Source organism: Argopecten irradians, unplaced genomic scaffold (genome assembly GCF_041381155.1).
Source record: "Argopecten irradians isolate NY unplaced genomic scaffold, Ai_NY scaffold_0080, whole genome shotgun sequence".
Lineage (NCBI taxonomy): Eukaryota > Metazoa > Mollusca > Bivalvia > Pectinida > Pectinidae > Argopecten > Argopecten irradians.
Genome location: NW_027187547.1, coordinates 59,335 through 79,243, shown reverse-complemented (window position 1 = coordinate 79,243; position 19,909 = coordinate 59,335). Strand labels below are relative to the sequence as shown.

Below are 19,909 nucleotides of genomic sequence, written 5' to 3'. Positions count from 1 at the left end.
GACGTTTGAGACATTCCCCTGTCAAGGACAGCCATATTTGTTTTACATTCTGATGCGCTCACTGACCCATTATATAGCGTGTGAATCGACACCCGTGCGCTCAGTCTATACATGTACATATACACCTAACAGTTGTTCACTGTGTATTGCCTATAAATACGTCAACAAAGTCATTTTCTGTAATGCTGTATGCGGCTTGCTCTAAGCTGTCATTTAGATGTTTGTCAAAATCAAAATTTCACACATTGTCAAGTGAATAGAAATCCAAATAATAATCCGTCCACATAAAATGTATGCACTCAACTGGCCATGTGCACTTGACTACCTGTCCCGAACGAGCGACAACGTACTTCGTTACCAAGGACACACACGTGTCAATGTACACGTAAAACCCTATATATAGTGTATATTGAAGTGTTATAGTAGCTTGTATTGGGACAAATGGCACTAGTTCACGTACCATGTGATACCCGATAATGTTTGTGCAGTAGTATTGTTTCTATTGGTGATGGAATGACGTCAAAAGATGATATCCTGCCCTAACGTCATTTCAGCGGGAAGATTACAAAAGAGTGACATTCCATCACCACTGGAGATGCTAGTCCCTCGCAAACTTCACGTGGTACACGTGTAGTAGGACTGTGCCTACGTATATTCAAACCCCAAATTCTGTTTGGGGTTCCGCAATGATAGAAACAACACAGTGTAACATTTACCGAATATTTTATTAGCAAGTATAAAACACAATATAATTCTCGAGACAGAAACTCCTTGACATAGAGGCTACCGGAAGGACATACAGTACATAACGGAACGTTCACACCCGCCAGGTCAGCCATTGGCTTCGCCTGTGTATAGAGACTACACACACACACGGACACATATTACAAATAGAACAGAGGAACAACACACCCACCTCACGTGCGGACATGTCAGGAAATAGACAGAAAGAAAGGAGAAAGAGAGACTGACCAGCTCTCGGAGCTTTGTCCAGACTACTCGAGAGAAACAGAAAGTCGGAATTTATACCAGAAAAGACCAATGAGAATAGAGAACAGAAATTTAAAGTAGCCAATGAGAAGAGAGATAAAAGATTGAAAATGAAAGTAGAACACAAATAGAAGTAACACTCCTTCCGGTAGCTGTCAAAGATATGGACAACAATATTCAACGAAGACTGCACTCTCACACCGCCACGGCCGGGTCTACAATTTCACAACTTCCTGTTGGGCGCCAATGTAGAAGAACAGGAAAAATACACATTCCTGTCGAGTGCCCCGACAAGGAATCGAACCCGGGTCTCCGGGGTGGAAATCTACGGCTCTACCGACTGAGCCAAAGAAGCATGCTCCGTCAGCTGAATGACAGAGACCGTATTTAACACTATTTACAAGTCACACCGACCCGCTCCTTTTACACACGAATATGTCCAATTAGGGATCTAGCTGACAACAAATTCATGTATTACTTCACTATATGATTAAACCTAGTAAGTGCAGTGTATATTTTCAGTTTGACATTGTTATTTGCAATATAGGAGCATGTGTTCCTGAGACAAGATATGTGTAGAATGATGCACGTGTGTCAAGTCCCGTGCTTTGTATGTTGGCCAGTGAAGGTAACTAATTTAAGCAGCAGAGCAAAAAAAATGGCTGCCACTTCGGATACACTCACAATTTTACAATCAAAGTACAGGGATTTCGAAACACTGTTTCATTCGCTTACCTTCTGTTCAACGACTTAACACTTGGCTAGCTGTTGATACAGGCATGGCTTCTGGCATAACGTAAGACGTTCTGATGTTATCCTCAGTCTAGGCATACTACGAAGCGTAGGCAATATGGAGGTGATCGATGTTATTCAAAACCGGAAGCGGGTACTGTAGTTTTTTGATTGGTCCACCAATGAGATACGGTCTCTCAAATACTCATTTAAATACTTATACAAATATGGTCATCCGTGGGTTGGGACCATCGTCCCTCTGATAAAGTGATTAGTCACTCGAGCGATGGTCCCAAACCACGGATGACCATATTTGTAAAAGTATTTAAATGAGTATTTGAGAGACTGTATCTCATTGGTGGACCAATCAAAAAACTACAGTACCGCTTCCGGTTTTGAATAACATCGATCGCCGCCATATTGCCTACGCTTCGTAGTATGCCTAGACTGAGGATAACATCAGAACGTCTTACGTAATGCCAGTAGCCATGCCCCTATCAACAGCTAACCAAGCGTTAAGTCGCTGAACAGAAGGTAAGCAAATGATACAGCATTTCGAAATTCCTGCGATGTACTGTACAGTTAAGGGACAAGTACAGTAACTAGGCCTACTCTCCTCAAAACTATTGTTTTCCTCACAATAATAGGCCTATAGGCCTACTGGACGAAAAATTACCTATAAAAGATGTTGAATATCAATGTTTAATGACACTGCTATATAGCTACATACCAAGTAGGTCTTATGTCTATGTAAGCCCTAAAGCCGACAATGCAAGTTAAAAAGTATGCATTTGAAACTAAAAAAAATATAAGGTTAGGTCTACTGTAGGCCTAATGAATTTTTTTTTTTTCGAAAATTGTTTCTGAGACCACAGGAACTTGGCGTTCTGTCTATAATATAATATGAATTTAAGGCAAAGCCTCAGAAGAGCGCAGCTACATGTAAAAGATTATAAACATCATAACTTTATATTGTCTATATTTTTCTACTAGATTAACAATAAAATATTTCACTGACATGCACATACTATCGATAGTTAGAGAGAATTCAAAATAATCCAAATGGAATAGTTCAATATACTTCAATCTTGTTTTTATCAGATGCAAATGCTATCAAAAATATGCGCGAATCTGTGGCGTCAGGTTTTGTGACGTCACTGCTGACGGTTCCGTGCGCTTTAGAACATACACAGTATATATTGGACCAGTACATTTATTGCGTTGTTCTTGTATCTGTGTAAATTAAAACTACGTACAGTAATTTTAAAACGTATACTGATAACACATTTCGTCTAGTACAGAAATTTCAAATCTCGTCGTGCTGATAACGAGAATTAAAACATGGCTGACTACATGGAGGCGCGAGACTTTTCCCGCGGGACACAATTTCAAAGTCCAAGGGGTACTGGAATGTATTGGAATCTATATTCACACACGTATTATGGTTAGTAGAGCTTCGCTCTACGCGGCCTTCGGCCGTGCAGAGAGCTGCGCTCTTATAAATCTACTTAGTCTAGTATAAATATATATATATAAAAAAATACCCCTATAGTATAAAAAAACATATAGGGGTATTTTTTTATATATTTTATACTAAATATTATTTGACAGAATATCAAGCTCCTGTGATGAGATACACCTCAGTTATGTCAGTGTCGTATCCACGGAAGTGTCAGCCATTTTTCTTTCTGCTCTGCTTAAATTAGTTACCTTCACTGGCCAACCCCCTATTTAAAGTAGCGAACTTCGTAATCTCCCCGCTGAAATGACGTTAGAGCAACGGAGGGTATTATCGTCAGGGGGTAGTTATCGCCAGTTTTTCTTTAATTTAAAATTATTTTTATACATGGTACAGTCTGGTTTCTATATTTTTCATCAAAGCAAAATGTTGTTATTTTGGAACCTTTCTGACCCTACCATCATTCAGAAAAAGCTTTATCTGTTTGTATTTTGATGTGCAAACCTTTTAAAATGTCTTCATTCTTTATTTCGGGTCGTCTTACGTGATAGAATAAGGTCAGTCAAACACACTTTTCCTTGAGAGATCAAAAACATAAAACAAATGCAAGAATATACATGATCTCTGACAAGTTCTAGTGCGTCTGCTAAATTGACTAGCATTCTGTGTTCATCTGGGCTACTTCAATGCTGTAAATGGGCCTGGCGATAACTAACTCACATATTAATTTGGTACACTGGAGGCAGTTAAATTATCGTCAGTTTTAAAAAGAAAATGTAAAATAAAAAAATAAAAAAAGCTGATCCCAATATACAATTCTCAAATAAAACTTAAATTGAATGAAATCAAAGGGAATAATACTTGTGGTCTTAAATTATTGGACAAAGAATTAGAGAAATGTCACTATATATATATATTTGGAACTATAAAGATGGAATGTCTAAAGGAAAATTATCATATGGGCAGTAACGTTACGTACATGTAGGAATGCATTACACCAGAGGACAAAAAAAAAAATGGAAATTTTGGTTTGGGTTACAAATTATAGTTATTAAAGACAGATCCATATGTCATGATGTCCAGATGACTGTTGTCTTGTAAAGAAACATACTGCTCAAGTTATGATCAGAATGCATTGAATGGATATTATAAGCTTATATCAGAACTATAAACTATAAACTGGTTTATGTTTCTTTAACAAAGCACATGATTTTACATAAACATAATTATTAACTTATATTATTTAACAACTTTTCATTGGAAATGTAATGATCTAGGCTATTTATTTTTAATAATTGTGAATGTAGAACTACATTAACATGCATTTCATTGCCAATATTTATAAATGCAAGGAAGGATTCGTTATATGATATATTAATTACCTGAGGAAGTCTCTGTCAACAAAATACGTCAGGTGAATTGTGGTTTCACTACATTTAATATGTGTAACAGTTAAATTGTCATCAATAAACCAGAACCAGTAAATATCAATATTGTCTTCAAATTGTGTATAACATGCAATATTAACATGAATCACATACGTGGCACAAGGTGAGAAAATGTACTTTTAATAGGTGAAATAACAAAGACTGACGATAACTGCCTCCATGTGACGATAACTACCTCCGTTCAACCAGAAGTGCAAATAATGAATTCTCCCTTATAATCACGATTAACGCTGAAAACGAGCGCACCTATTATGAACACGGATAATGGTATAGACAACCATATCACACTTTTAAGGTAGCTCCATACTTTTGGGAAAACCCATGTCATTTTTTTCTAACAGGTCTTATTTTCTTGCATTTTTTCAAGTATATTTCAAATCTGTAAAGATAAATGGGTGTTCTCGAACTACTTTTTGAGATATTTGAGCTTGAAATATACCATCCATGCAAATTTGCTGGCCGAAAATAGAAACATTCATAAAATTATGTTTTCTGTAATATTAGGGTGAATGTAGTCTCGATCCTGTTGATTTTTTGTCCTAAATTTCTAACGATAGAACAATATACAAAACTCTTGTATTTTAACAAATGCTAACTAATTTTCGTTATTTCCCAGGACCGTTTCTATACGTAATTATCATGTTTTGCCATATTTTCGCCCGTAAAAAATCAATGAATAGGCCAAAAAGGAAATGAAAACCCATGTCAATTTCACAATATTTGTATATGATATGCCCAAGATAATATATTTTTCAAATATCATATAAAAACATGGGGTCCTCGATCAAAATTTCACAATTTTGTAAGCTTGAAGTTTGTAACTCGCAACCCTACCCCCATTTCATCCAGTGCTAAGATGGGTCATATTTGACTATTTTTTGAAAATCATGCACAAAAAACATTACACATCAGTTCATATGTTTTTGTGATAGTATATCTGGTTTATGTCTGTTTATTTTTATGATTTTCTCCAAATTTTGTGTTTGAAGGAAATACGTGTGCGATTTTTTTTTAGAATTCCGGAATTTGGGTCCGGCCGGGTCCCCTCTTATCATTTATAGCGACGAACGGCACTTCCGGTGTTTAAAAATCCATTCCCATTTACGACAGGGACCGCAAAAACCTCAGAGATAGCATATAATTTTCACTTCACTGCTTTTATTTGATTTATTTAATGATTTTAAACATTCAATATAATATGTAGACAATTTTCACCTATTGAAAAAATATCCAAGTGGGATGTCGTGGCGTATCGGAAACCATTCTGGAATTCAAAACAAACTCCGCAACTTCCGGTATAGCGTCATATGAATTGGCGCGGTTTTCAAAAGTATGGACCTACCTTAAGTCAACTGTGTGACATGACTTTGCTATGACCCGGAGATGCTTAACCCGACGATAATACCTCCATTGCTCTAGCATACGTACACGATATTGTGTTTTGACGTCATTCCATCACCAATAGAAACAATAGTCCTGCACAAACATTAACGGGTATCCGTGGTATGTGAATAAGTGCCATTATGTCCAATACAAGCTAATATAAATTTTCAATATACATTTAGGTTTTATGCGCACATTGACACTTGTGTGTCCTTGGTAGTTGTCACTCGTTCTGGACAGATAGTCACGTGCACATGGCCAGTTGAGTGCATCGAGTATGATGATGTACATGGCGATATGTTGAAGGATTATTATTTGGAATTCTATTCAGCTTTAGTTGACATGTTTTTTAGGTCATCTGACCCGAAAGGTCAGGATGACCTATAGTCGTCATGTTTCGTCCGTCGTCAACAATAAGTGTTCTTATTTTTCTGGTCAATCCGAAATCCAAGATGGCCGCCACAGCTGCCATCTTGAAAACACATTTTGAACTTCTTCTCAAGTTCTACTGGTGCGATTTGGCTGAAACTTGTATGAAATGATCCTGACAAGGTCCGGACAAAGTGTTGTTACATCTCTGGTTGATCCCAAATCGAAGATGGCTACCATGACACTATAACTAATTAATTTCCTATATGATTATTGCCAAGGTAGTCAGATGACTGTTAAGGCCCTTGGGCCTCTTGTTTGCTAAAACAATTAAGCCCCATACAGCATTACAGGTAACGACTTTGTTTACATATTAGTAGGTGATGCACAGTGGACGAATGCTAGGAGTAAATGTACATGTGTAGACTGAGCGCAGGTGTGTCAATTAATTTCACACGCTTTATATAGGGGTCGGTAAGCGTGTCTGAATGTAAAACAAAAATGGCTGTCCTTGACAGGGGAATGTCTCATAACGATTTTTGAAATACAAGTACATGTATACTTTATTTTTAATCATTTGAATATTTTTTACCTTGCATTGTCAGCTTTAATAACGTAACTGATAGTGGCGTTCAGATTAGTCGAGTTCGTCGAGTATCGTTGGTTCGAGGTGTTTGATCAATTAATCGAAGAAGAAATCTGTAATCGAGTTTCATCAGAATTTTAGGACACCATGATAAAACAAAGTATAAAGTGAAGAAAATCAAGCGACATAAAAAAATGACAGCACCGAGAGGCCTTGCAATCGTAAGCCTTTGAAGGATTTTTTTTATATGAAATTTGTTTATACATCAAGGAATAAAGTAATCGATTTTAATCGCTCATTGATTGGTTAAATAAAACTGATAATCGACCATGAAATTTCAACCTATTCCCAACATCACCAGGATTTTACAATAAATTTAATATCTGCCTCTGCCAGGGATCGAACTCAGGACCTCAGCTCTGGATTACCAGTCTGACGCTCAACCGATTGAGCTAAAGAGAAGTTCTCTCTAGCTGAGCGCTAGTATTGACCAGGGTTACATACTCCCCCTCCAGGTATCAACTCGTCCTCGAGTTTCCAGGGGTCACAACTATTCCTTCGCAGGTATTGTGAAGTATCATTCCCGAGTCCCTACGTGGGAGCCAATGTAACAGGGTGCAGGATTTATAATAAATCTAATACCTGCCTCTGCCAGGGTTTGAACTCAGAACCTGATGATTACTAGTCTGACGCTCAACCGATTGAGCTAAAGAGAAGTTCTCTCTAGCCGAGCGCTAGTATTGACCAGGGTTACATACTCCCCCTCCAGGTATCAACTCGTCTTCGAGTTTCTAGGGGTCACAACGATTCCTTCGCTGGTATTGTGAAGTATAATTCCCGAGTCCCAACGTGGGAGCCAATGTAACAGGGTGCAGGATTTACAATAAATTTAATACCTGCCTATGCCGGGGTTCGAACTCAGAACCTCATGATTACTAGTCTGACACTCAACCGGTGGAGCTAAAGAAAAGTTCTCTCTAGCCAAGCAATATATTGCTGCTGGTATTGACCAGGGTTACACTAATTTATACTAGACTAAGTGGATTCATATATTATAGACAGAACACCAATTTCCTGTGGTCTCAGAAAAAAACAGGTATAACACCATGTTTATGTAGACACTATAAGTCTAAAACCAGGGGTATGTACACATTACAAGTCTAACACCAGGATATATAGACACTATAACTTTTTAAGTGTTGTGATGTCATTGCAGGTAGGGCTGAACTTCCCAAATATTGGATTTCCAATGATCATTCACTGACTGTTGGTTTTTAATAATTGAGGAACTGGATTTCTCTCATGAACATTTTCGTTCATACTAATATTATTATATACAGATACACTTGTACAATTGTCTTTTAATAAGTATATAGAATCATAAAGAATTATGAATTGCATTTATATATATGTTTAGAGATCTTAGGAACATATTGTTCGTATGCTTGCATATTCATTAGCAATAGGGTTGTCATTGATATTTTTTTTAATTTATTGTCAATATTGATTCCATTAGTTTAGTATTGAAACAAATTTAAAAAGATCTATATTTTTTGGAATCCATCTCAGAAACACATGCCTAAAATTATATATAAGTACCGGTATTGTCAACATCTGACTCATGGACACAATCATGTATGCCTTCACTAGTACTGTCAGGTCATTGATGTCATTCAACTCGATCAACATGTATTATAGAGGCAGGGAATATAACTGGATACACTGGTTGCATACATAAGATAATGTCAGGATCAATGCCTTCGGGTAAAACGAGGATTCACAGTCAGATCATTTTACATATTTCTATATAAGTATTATTGGTTTCAATGTGTTAAAACATTAAAGGGACAATTCAGTCTAAGAGAACATTAAAATTTGCACATATATCGAAAAAAACCAGTTCTAATGGAAATTAGATCAGTCGGTTTTACTTTGATATGCCTGAAAAGCCCATGGTTGTGACATGTGTGTAGATGTTCAAACTCGCTCGCTGTCCACCATTACACATTGTGGTCGAACTTCTTGTATGCCGAACCCTGTCCCTTGCTCGTAGAGTAATGCAATTTTTGTCGAGAACTGCTCAAATCGCTCTGACAGTAGTATGTTTACCTTATTAGGTGAATTGTCTTGTCTAAATATCATTTTATCACCTTCTCAGTGGTTATGTAGTTTATTTATCTAACGTGCGTGACTTTGGCTCGGGTATGGGTACAGCGTCCATATTGTACCTGCTTAATCCTATTGATCAACGATTTGATATTTCAACGATATTAATTAAAATACTAAACAATGACGTGGAATTTGTCAATATTTTGTGTTATATGTTTCATAAGAAATATAGAACAATACATTTATGCCATATTTTGCTTCTTGGTTATGTAAAAGAATTAGCCTGAGTGAATTGTCCCTTTAATAGATTTGATTGAGTGCAAAATGTCTGCTTGTTTTTAAATTATTAATAAGTTATTCATTTTAAATTGACATCAAAGTAACAGTCAAATCAAAGCAAAACTGATATCAGATATTATTTTTTTTAGATAAATTAATATTTAATAAATATGTCATTAATACTTAAATCGACTTAGCCTCCTTATAATGCAAATTTTTTTTATTGTAGATGTCACCACAGCATAGACCCTATTTTGTGACTTCTTGGCAGAGCACAATCTTCCCTACAATGCATATGTTGCTGATCATTTCACAAAGATCTACAAGAAAATGTTTCCCGATATCAAGCTTAAGATTTCCTGTAAGTTTGCTTGTAGTCAAACAAAGACCACCATGCTAGTGAAGAAAAAGCCCTGGCCCCAACGTTAGAGCAGGAAGTAGTTCAGCACCTGAGATCTAGCAGTAATGGTTCATTTCTTAAACAGCAGGACTGTCTCACGGTCCCTGGCCATGTCTATTTGTAACGTCAGCAATTCTCAGAACATTTGCAAATATACCTTCAACAAATGTTCTTGTAAGGATATCTTTCATAAGGTATTAAGTTCTAAATGAAGTAAGCTATAGCCTGTATGTAAAAAACCCATCTTGTTGGAATTTGAATGTAAAAAGAAAATTACTGTAATTACCTGCATATAACCCGCGTTCTCTATGATTTTGAAAAATAAATTACAGATAACCCACACAGTCAGATTGCCTTCGGGTTATACTTTGATGTAATCCTTGAAAATACAGTTGATTTTTGACAGGACATATGTAGTATATGATAAACTAATAATGGTTCATGAGTCTATATATATATACACATATATATATATGCTTATAGTCATTTCATTTCGAAAGGGCTATAGGTTTATTCAAAGATATGTAAAGCTATCAATAACATATTTTTTTCTTTGGAAATAGGTTTTAAATGCAAGGAATAATAGCTCATACAAAAATATTTTAGAATAGTGAGAGGGTTACCTGAACTATTTCCAACATACATGTATAGCCCGCATATTTTTAGCCCACCATCAGCAGATGGTGGGCTATTCAAATCGCTTTTCGTCTGTAGTCCGTCCGTTAACAATTCTTGTTATCGCTATTTCTCAGAAAGTGATGAAGGGATCTTTCTCAAATTTCATATGTAGGTTCTCCAAGGGCCCTATAGCTAGTTATGCATTTTGCATTTTGGGATCAATCGGTAAACAAGATGGCCACCAGGCAGCCATCTTGGATTTTGATAGTTAAAGTTTGTCATCACTATTTCTCATAAAGTACTGAAGGGATCAGGCAGCCATCTTGGATTTTGGTAGTAAAAAATTGTTTCCACTGTTTCTCAGAAAGTACTAAGGGATAATTCTCAAATAACACATGAAGGTTCCTCTTGGGCCCTAGTTGTGCATACTGACATTTGGGACCGATCGGTCAACAAGATGGCTGACCATGCCAGTCGCCATCTTGAATTTTGATTGTTGAAGTTTGTTACCACTATTTTTCAGAACGTACTGCAAGGATCTGTCTCAAATTCCATATGTAGGTTCTCCTCGGGTCCTAGTTGTGCATTTTGGGACCGATCGGTCAACAAGATGGCCAACAGGCCGCCATCTTTGATATTGATAGTTGAAGTTTGGAAAGTAGAGAAAAGATCCATCTGACAATTGTCAGACATAGATCAATCTTTGCTGGGCACCAAGCTCCCTCTGGGATCTCTTGTTATAATTTGGTAATAGTTTTCACAGATAGCCCGCATCGGCAGATAGCCTGCATTAGGCATCTTCTGATATAAAAAATTGTATAGCCCGCTGGCAATACGCAGAAAAAACTACCGTAAATGATTAAAAATAAGAAATTGATATCCAGATATGTTATTTTTGATTTCAAATAATAAATTTCCTAGATTCAATGAATTTTGCTGTGCTTAACTGGCTAATAGATATTTAGTTAAGACTATTGTAATTTTGATTTGTAACTGATTCTTTTTTTTTTTTTTTTTTTTTTTTTTTTTTTTTTTTTTGCAGGAATCATGATAATCCTTTGCAGAATGTTATTTCCTTTGTCCCAGACAACTACTCTGTTATGAAAGGTAGACACAACTCTCTGATGACCTACATCAAAGAGAAAACACCCTTATATTTTTGATATTGGATGTAGCTGCCATCTGAGCAACCTGTGCACTGTGGCAGCTGTCAAGACCCTGCCTATGCCCATCGAGGATCTATTGGTGGACACCTTCTTCCATTTCTATTACAGGTACATATAATTTGTATACATATGTATATTGCTTGAGGTAATTGGTTCCCAAATTCTTTATAAGATTTAAACTTTTAAGACAAAGATCTCATATGATGTAATGTGTGTTAATATCATATAGTCCCACTTGAAAACATGTATTTATAACATTTATCATTCAGTGAAGATATTTCAGTGGGTGTTTGTTGAGATGATAGATTGAAACTGTGGGAATGTTAAAGATGCTCCACCTCTGACAAATAGCATTTTTTCACAATAAAAAACATGAGCAGACGAATTAGTATTTTTCTTCAGTTACAAAAGTTACTTACTGTACACCATTACCACTATTGAAAAGTTTCAGCTTCTAATTTTACACCAAGATAAAAATATCAAACAATAATTACTTGCGTACGGAAAAAAATCGATGGCACTATGTCCTAAATGGAATGAGGTACTGATTGCGCATGCAACCGAAAGCAAAATTATATTGTTTTTTGTGTTAATCAGACATATATATATACATGATTAAATACCAATCGTTGTTCAAATGATAAGAATCATTTAAGCTCTGTCGGTGGTGGGGCTTAAAATAAAATATTGTTTGTTTCCCCTTTCCGACCTACCCACCAAAACACTCCCTACCCAAAATATTTTATTGGCATTTTCCATACCAAAAATATTTTTTCATTTCTAATTTTTCTTTGTTTTCTCTGTTTGTTTCTTTTCTTATAAGACATTTTATGCTTTTATAACTTCAGTTTTAGAAAGAAAACTAATAACTTAGGTATTTGTTGTCTAATCAAAAAAAAAAAACTACCTACCTACCCAACACTGGTATGGGTTGTTAAAGGGGAAACAAACAATTCATTAGGGCTGGCCTGGAACATCTTTAATTATTTAACTGAGAAATATGTTAAATTATATATTTTCAGCTCCAGCAGGAAAGAGAAGTACATAGAATTTACAAAGTTTTGTGATGTGGAGCCAACCAAGATACTGAAACATTGCTCTACCCATTCGTTGAGTCTTGAGAAGTGTGTAAAGTGAAGTGCCTCCTAGATCACTGGCCAGCCCTCCAGAGCTACTTCAATTCTCGTGATGACGTGGAGAAGCCTGTCCGCATCAAGAGGATTGCTGGTCAACTATCATCTTCATAGATGAGAATGTACTACTTATTTCTGGCTTTCATCCTAGAGTCATTCAAAGAGTTCAACATAACATTTCAGCTATTACTATTTCTTTTGAGGGCACTATTGTTTTATAGTGTTGTCAAGGTATGGCATAGTACCCGAGCCGTTTTTTCCTGTGTAAATTCCTCAGCATTCAAGTTTTCAAACCATGACATCATAGTGTTTTGCAAAACGTCGTCTGCATATAGCTTGTTTGCCAGTGAACAGCGCAAATAGCGACAGTGACATCATATTTTTCAATGTCAACGTACATTACAAAAAGCATGCCAAACCATAATCCCACGGGAAACCATTGTATCCCACGGGAAACCATTGTCCCGGGACTATGGCTAAATAGTGCCTGGGGACTGAACCAATGAAAACGTGAGAAAAGGTCACGTTATGTACTAAAACTCTAATATGACAAGAAGATATGGCAATTGTTTTGAAAAAAAAATATGACAGAATATTTTTATCTGTATATGATTATGAGTATGATTAGTAGTTCTTATCAATGTAAAGTCTATATATATTTGTGTATGATTATCACACACCTATGTCTTAATCTAGCTTTGATAATTCTTGATTATTTACACAACAATTTTTTATCTTTGATAATTCTTCAATATTTAAAATGTTTATTAGATTAACCTATTTATACATTCATATTAAGCTAGAATTTCTCTAATAACATTCCATTATACTTCAGGCTGATGAATTTAGGATTGGTTATATGGCAAAGGAGATCAGACATCTACTGGGGAGGTTCCTGGGCAGATTCGTCAAGGCCAAAGTCATCCGGGAAGCTGATCATTTTACCAAGGTTGAGTTTGACAACATCAACAACCAGATTCCAGACAGCATTGTGGACATTGGACCATTCTGCTATGCATACATAGTCGACAAAGAGGACAGCATTTCCCCATCCTTGACCAATAGAATTTTGGGGTAAGTTAAACAATATAAGTGTATAAATCATGAATATGTATTAAAAATAACTTGTAAAACAGTTCAACATGATTAATCATGGATATTTAAAATTTTGCATTAATCTGAATTAAATGTATTTCCAGGATGATAATAACAATAATAGAAGTTTGTTATGATTTATTATCAATACTAATTACTTAAACTAATTTCAATTTCATTTGTGATAACTTGCCATAGAAAAACTTTACACTAAATATTTTCATTTTTATTCTAACAGGTCTTTCAGGAAATTTTATTGCACTGTTGTAGACAAGATGATCAAGAAGTTTCCATTTGAGGATGCAGTTGGGTTAGGTACCTTAACCCTGCTACACGGTCTGATGGCACACCAATAGATGTGATGGCCATTGCCAGGAAGTTCCCAGGGATTGTTCCACAGGAGGACCTTCCCAAACTAGAGTGTCCTAGGCTTGGTTATAACTGGAACAAGGACATTAAGGCGTTTAAGCCCCATTAATCAATCAATCAACCAAACTAGAGGATGAACTGACTGATTAATCTGTGACAGCTGATTTTGAACACAGGTGACAAGCAATTTCCAGTTCTGTTCATTCTGTCTGAAGCCATGTTGACCATTCCCAATGCAAATGCAAAATGGGAAAGGACATTTTATGGTGCACAAACTTCAGACAGAGAACCGAGTCCAGGAGGTCCTGAAGCTGGCAAACACAGCAACAAGGAACCATAATATGTGTCACCAATCTTCAGATTTCCAAATGGAATTGAGAGAATTAGTGCTTGAACTTAGCTTGTACTGTGATGTGTTCATATGGAACAATCTGTGATGTGTTCTTATGTGACTTGATCATGAACAGTATTTATTGAGTTGAGTTTGTCAATTTAATGGTTTAACAAACAGTTGATATTTTCTCTTTGAAAAAAAAGATATATGAATATCTGGTGTCATTTGCAGCTAGTCAGTTGTGTTTATTTAAAGAAAATAATATTTTTAATTGAGATGTTTGTCAATCATATGGAAATAGTTGCTACGGTATTGTTTTTATTATGTCAAAATCTTTTATGAATTTTATGTGACAGAAGCAGTTTGTAGGTTTTTCATAAAACATGAATTTATAGAGTTCAAGTTATATTTAACACAAAATGTCATTCATGAATATGACTACAATACTTCTTTCTTTATTGAAAGTAGTATATGAATATCTGTGATGTCATTTGTGACATAAAATATATATGTGATAGAACTGCAGTAGTAGCCAGTATTTATTTTCAATTAATCTAAGAAAAATATTTTAAATATTATGGAGACATTCAGTTGTTATTTCTATTGAAAGTTTATTGTTATATGTATTCTGTGGACATCTGGGATGTCATTTGTAACTTATATACATTGTATAATAGTTGCTGTATTTGTTTTACAAAGTAGAGTAATATGTGTGATCAGATGTCATTTGTGAAATTGATATGAAGGAGTTCCTATTTTTTATTGAGAATTTGTGCAATCATTGTAGGGCATAATTTTATTATTAATTTCTAGAGTGTAGGTATGGGCATTATGATGCTGTCATACGATGTTTACTGAATATGTTGACATCTAAAGCTTTAACCTGGTGTTTTTCTTGTTAAGCACCTATTGCTTCTTATCAATTAACTTAAATTCATCCTCATGTGAAATCTTTCAAGATGTTAAATATTATGGAATTTAATCACAAATACAAATAAATGATATAGTTGTTTAAAACTGTTTTCAAGTTATCTGTACTGTATAGTGTGTTAAAAAAAATTCTCTAGATTTACTTCAATTAAGACTTATAGTTAATACGCCACAATGTGGCATGTCAACTCAAATGTCAAAAATGTCATCAAAAAATCAAATCTAAATCTTCATCAATGCAATTCAAGTTTGAAATAAGATGAACTTCAGTCTTATTGGGATTAAAAGATGCAAGCGATGCTTTTGCCCACCTGTTTATCTTTTCTAAATCGCTATTAAGTACATATTCAATTTCTCTGCATGAAGATGAGGATTTTATTAGATTTATCGTCCGCAAAAAGACATGTAGAAGAATCAAGCTCAGCAATATTGTTCAGAAAGATAACAAAAAGAAGAGGACCAAGTGTTGAGCCTTGAAGGACTCTAGCCTTAATCTTACCTATTTCAGAAAATGGATTAATGTTATTACTTTTTGTTATCGAAAAATAAGATAATTTTCCAACCATAACAAGAAATATCCTGAAATACCATTGTTATTTTACAAGTACACCTTTGTGCCAGACCCAGTCGGAAGCTTTTGAAATATCACAATAAACTTACAAGTGATTTGTTTTCTCTTCCATAGGTACTACACTAACACCATACATATCTGGGTACTGGAACACAAACACCATACATTTCTAGGTACTAGAATACAAGCACCATACATATATGGGTACTAGAACACAAGCACCAAACACATCTGGGTACTAGAACATAAGCACCATACATATCTAGGTACTAGAACACTAGCACCATACATATATAGGTACTACACTAACACCATACATATCTAGGTACTAGAACACGAACACCATACATATATGGGTACTAGAACACCAGCACCATACACATGTGGAATTAGAACACAAGCATCATACATATCTAGGTACTACACTAACAACATACATATCTAGGTACTAGAACAGAAGCACCATACATACCTGGGTGTTAGAACACAAGCACCATACAAAGCTGGGTACTAGAACACAAGCACCATACATATCTGGGTACTAGAATACAAGCACCATACATATCTGGGTACTAGAACACAAGCACCAAATATACATATCTAGGTACTAGAACACTAGCAACATACATACCTGGGTATTAGAACACAAGCACCATAAATACCTGGGTATTAGAACACAAGCACCATACATATCTGGGTACTAGAATACAAGCACCATACATATCTAGGTACTAGAACACAAGCACCATACATATCTGGGTACTAGAACACAAGCACCATACATATCTGGGTACTAGAACACTAGCCCCATACATTTCTAGGTACTAGAACACAAGCACCATACATATCTGGGTACTAGAACACAAGCACCAAATATACATATCTAGGTACTAGAACACTAGCCCCATACATTTCTAGGTACTAGAACACAAGCACTATACATATCTAGGTACTACACTAACACCATACATATATCTAGGTACTAGAACACAAGCACTATACATATATGTGTACTAGAACACAAGCACCAGTCCATACATGTCTGGGTACTAGAACACAAGCACCATACATATCTCGGTACTAGAACACTAACACCAAACATGTACATAGCTGGGTACTAGAACACAAGCACCATACATGTCTGGGTACTAGAACACAAGCACCATACATGTCTGGGTACTAGAACACAAGCACCATACATGTCTGGGTACTAGAACACTAACACCATACATGTCTGGGTACTAGAACACTAACACCATACATGTCTGGGTACTAGAACACAAGCACCATACATAGCTGGGTACTAGAACACAAGCACCATATATGTCTGAGTACTAGCTATAGAAAACTAGCACCATACAAGGTACAAGTTGAGGCTATTAAGTGTTGATGCAATTGGTCACGCATCCTGTGCACGTTAAAAAACAGACATTACGTTATAAGTGTTGATGCAATGTGATCACGCATCTTGTGCACGTCAAAATAACAGACGTTGCAACATTATAATATCCTAGACAGTATACGTGATCATAACCCCTCGAGATTTAGGATGCTTGATGTCATTCCTGTCATCTATTCTCTTTTGGCATTTATAGCAATTTTAGGTAAAATTAGTGAATATATTTTATTTCCTGTCTGTTGTCCTGTGTCATCAATTCATTTATCCATTGATTCATGGAATAATCACGATTTCAACTTCCAGGGGCGTAGCCAGGGTTAAAAAGCAATGTGGATACAATGACATAATTATGTTTTTTTTTCTTCGTGCCGAATAAGGGCAACCCCTCCTAGTATGAATCCGATCTGCTGTAGCGATATTCAGGTATTCGGATATCGAAATTACGTTTTATTTGAAAATATACTTAGTATGAAATCGGATTCCAGGTGAAAACGATTTAATTATTCTAAATGGAAACGCCACCATTCCCTGATGAATTCAACTGGAATCTGGATATGCATGATATGTATGTATTAATGAAAAAACGATAAATAATTTTAAAATGTTGTAATAGTGAAAAAAAATGAATGCATATATCAATTACAAGTATGGACTTATATATAACACCATATTAACCGAATCAAAGGTCCATAATTTACATTAGATATACAATTGTAGAATATGTTTTAATAGGTGCATATTTCTATATATTAACTCAACGTTTTTACCTGCAGATGACCACCCATTAGCCAATGACAATTTAGTGGAAAATCAGAGCATATATAATAATAATTGATTACTAGCATTTCAATATAGTTGCATTCCCGACCATATAATATCATAGTAACGCTAATGTTTAAATAATTTAATAAACTCAAGCAATGAATCTGATGGGAATTTTAAATACTCATGATTGACATGTTGGTGATCGGCGTACGACTGTTAGAGGATGTATTAAATATGTTTATTTACGATAACTAAATATTAATGTATTTACTTTCACAACGTAACCTGCCACATTCTAATAAAATGTATACTTGAAGACAGATGGGCAACGTCAGTATCGGCCAAAAGTCTCCTTTGCAAAGTTAGATTATTTTACATGTAAAGACTGGGGATACGGGGGCCACATCGTGGTTACTAATAATTATATTACTCGATGTAATGGTATACACGTCAAATACTTGTTTGTTTGATTAGTTTAACGTCCTATTAACAGCCAGGGTCATTTAAGGACGTGTCAGGTTTGTTACCATATGATAATGTCTGTATTTGATGTCTATAAGGTGTGTATACCACCACAACGACTTGTCACCACATGACAACGTCTGTATTTTGTGCGTATACCACCACATCGACTTGTCACCACATGATAACGTCTGTATTTTGGTGTCTATAAGGCGCGTATACCACCACATCGATTTGTCACCACATGATAATGTCTGTATTTGATGTGTATAAGGCGCGTATACCACCACATCGATTTGTCACCACATGATAATGTCTGTATTTGATGTGTATAAGGCGTGTATACCACCACATCGATTTGTCACCACATGATAATGTCTGTATTTGATGTGTATAAGGTGTGTATACCACCACATCGACTTGTCACCACATGATAACGTCTGTATTTGATGTCTATAAGGTGTGTATACCACCACATCGACTTGTCATCACATGATAACGTCTGAATTTGATGTCTATAAGGCGTGTATACCACCACATCGACTTGTCACCACATGACAACGTCTGTATTTTGTGCGTATACCACCACATCGACTTGTCACCACATGATAACGTCTGTATTTGATGTCTATAAGGCGCGTATACCACCACATCGATTTGTCACCACATGATAATGTCTGTATTTGATGTGTATAAGGCGCGTATACCACCACATCGATTTGTCACCACATGATAATGTCTGTATTTGATGTGTATAAGGCGTGTATACCACCACATCGATTTGTCACCACATGATAATGTCTGTATTTGATGTGTATAAGGTGTGTATACCACCACATCGACTTGTCACCACATGATAACGTCTGTATTTGATGTCTATAAGGTGTGTATACCACCACATCGACTTGTCATCACATGATAACGTCTGAATTTGATGTCTATAAGGCGTGTATACCACCACATCGACTTGTCACCACATGATAACGTCTGTATTTTGTGCGTATAAGGTGTGTATACCACCACATCGATTTGTCACTACATGATAACGTCTGAATTTGATGTCTATAAGGCGTGTATACCACCACATCGACTTGTCACCACATGATAACGTCTGTATTTGGTGTCTATAAGGTGTGTATACCACCACATCGACTTGTCACCACATGATAACGTCTGTATTTGATGTCTATAAGGCGTGTATACCACCACATCGACTTGTCACCACATGATAATGTCTGTATTTGGTGTCTATAAGGTGTGTATACCACCACAACGACTTGTCACCACATGACAACGTCTGTATATTGTGCGT

The 19,909-nt window shown here is 35.9% G+C and overlaps 1 protein-coding gene across 9 annotated transcripts; it reads left to right on the top strand.

Moving 5' to 3' along the window:
- The first annotated feature begins 833 nt into the window (after positions 1 to 833).
- Positions 834 to 15,455, top strand: LOC138311655 (uncharacterized). 9 transcript variants are annotated; one of them, XM_069252918.1, is made up of 6 exons: positions 834 to 1,489; positions 9,585 to 9,716; positions 11,416 to 11,647; positions 12,562 to 12,903; positions 13,508 to 13,746; positions 14,006 to 15,454. In XM_069252918.1, exons 4-6 carry the CDS (start codon positions 12,787 to 12,789, stop codon positions 14,121 to 14,123), a joined length of 474 nt encoding a protein of 157 aa, XP_069109019.1. In that variant the 5' UTR covers positions 834 to 1,489; positions 9,585 to 9,716; positions 11,416 to 11,647; positions 12,562 to 12,786; the 3' UTR covers positions 14,124 to 15,454. The 9 variants fall into 9 exon arrangements, 6 of the variants coding, with proteins under 6 accessions (XP_069109019.1, XP_069109022.1, XP_069109020.1 ...); XR_011206713.1 differs by lacking the exon at positions 834 to 1,489 and adding an exon at positions 2,001 to 2,256 and having other exon boundaries at positions 12,562 to 13,182; XR_011206712.1 differs by lacking the exon at positions 834 to 1,489 and adding an exon at positions 2,001 to 2,256 and having other exon boundaries at positions 12,562 to 13,192.
- The last annotated feature ends 4,454 nt before the right edge of the window (positions 15,456 to 19,909 follow it).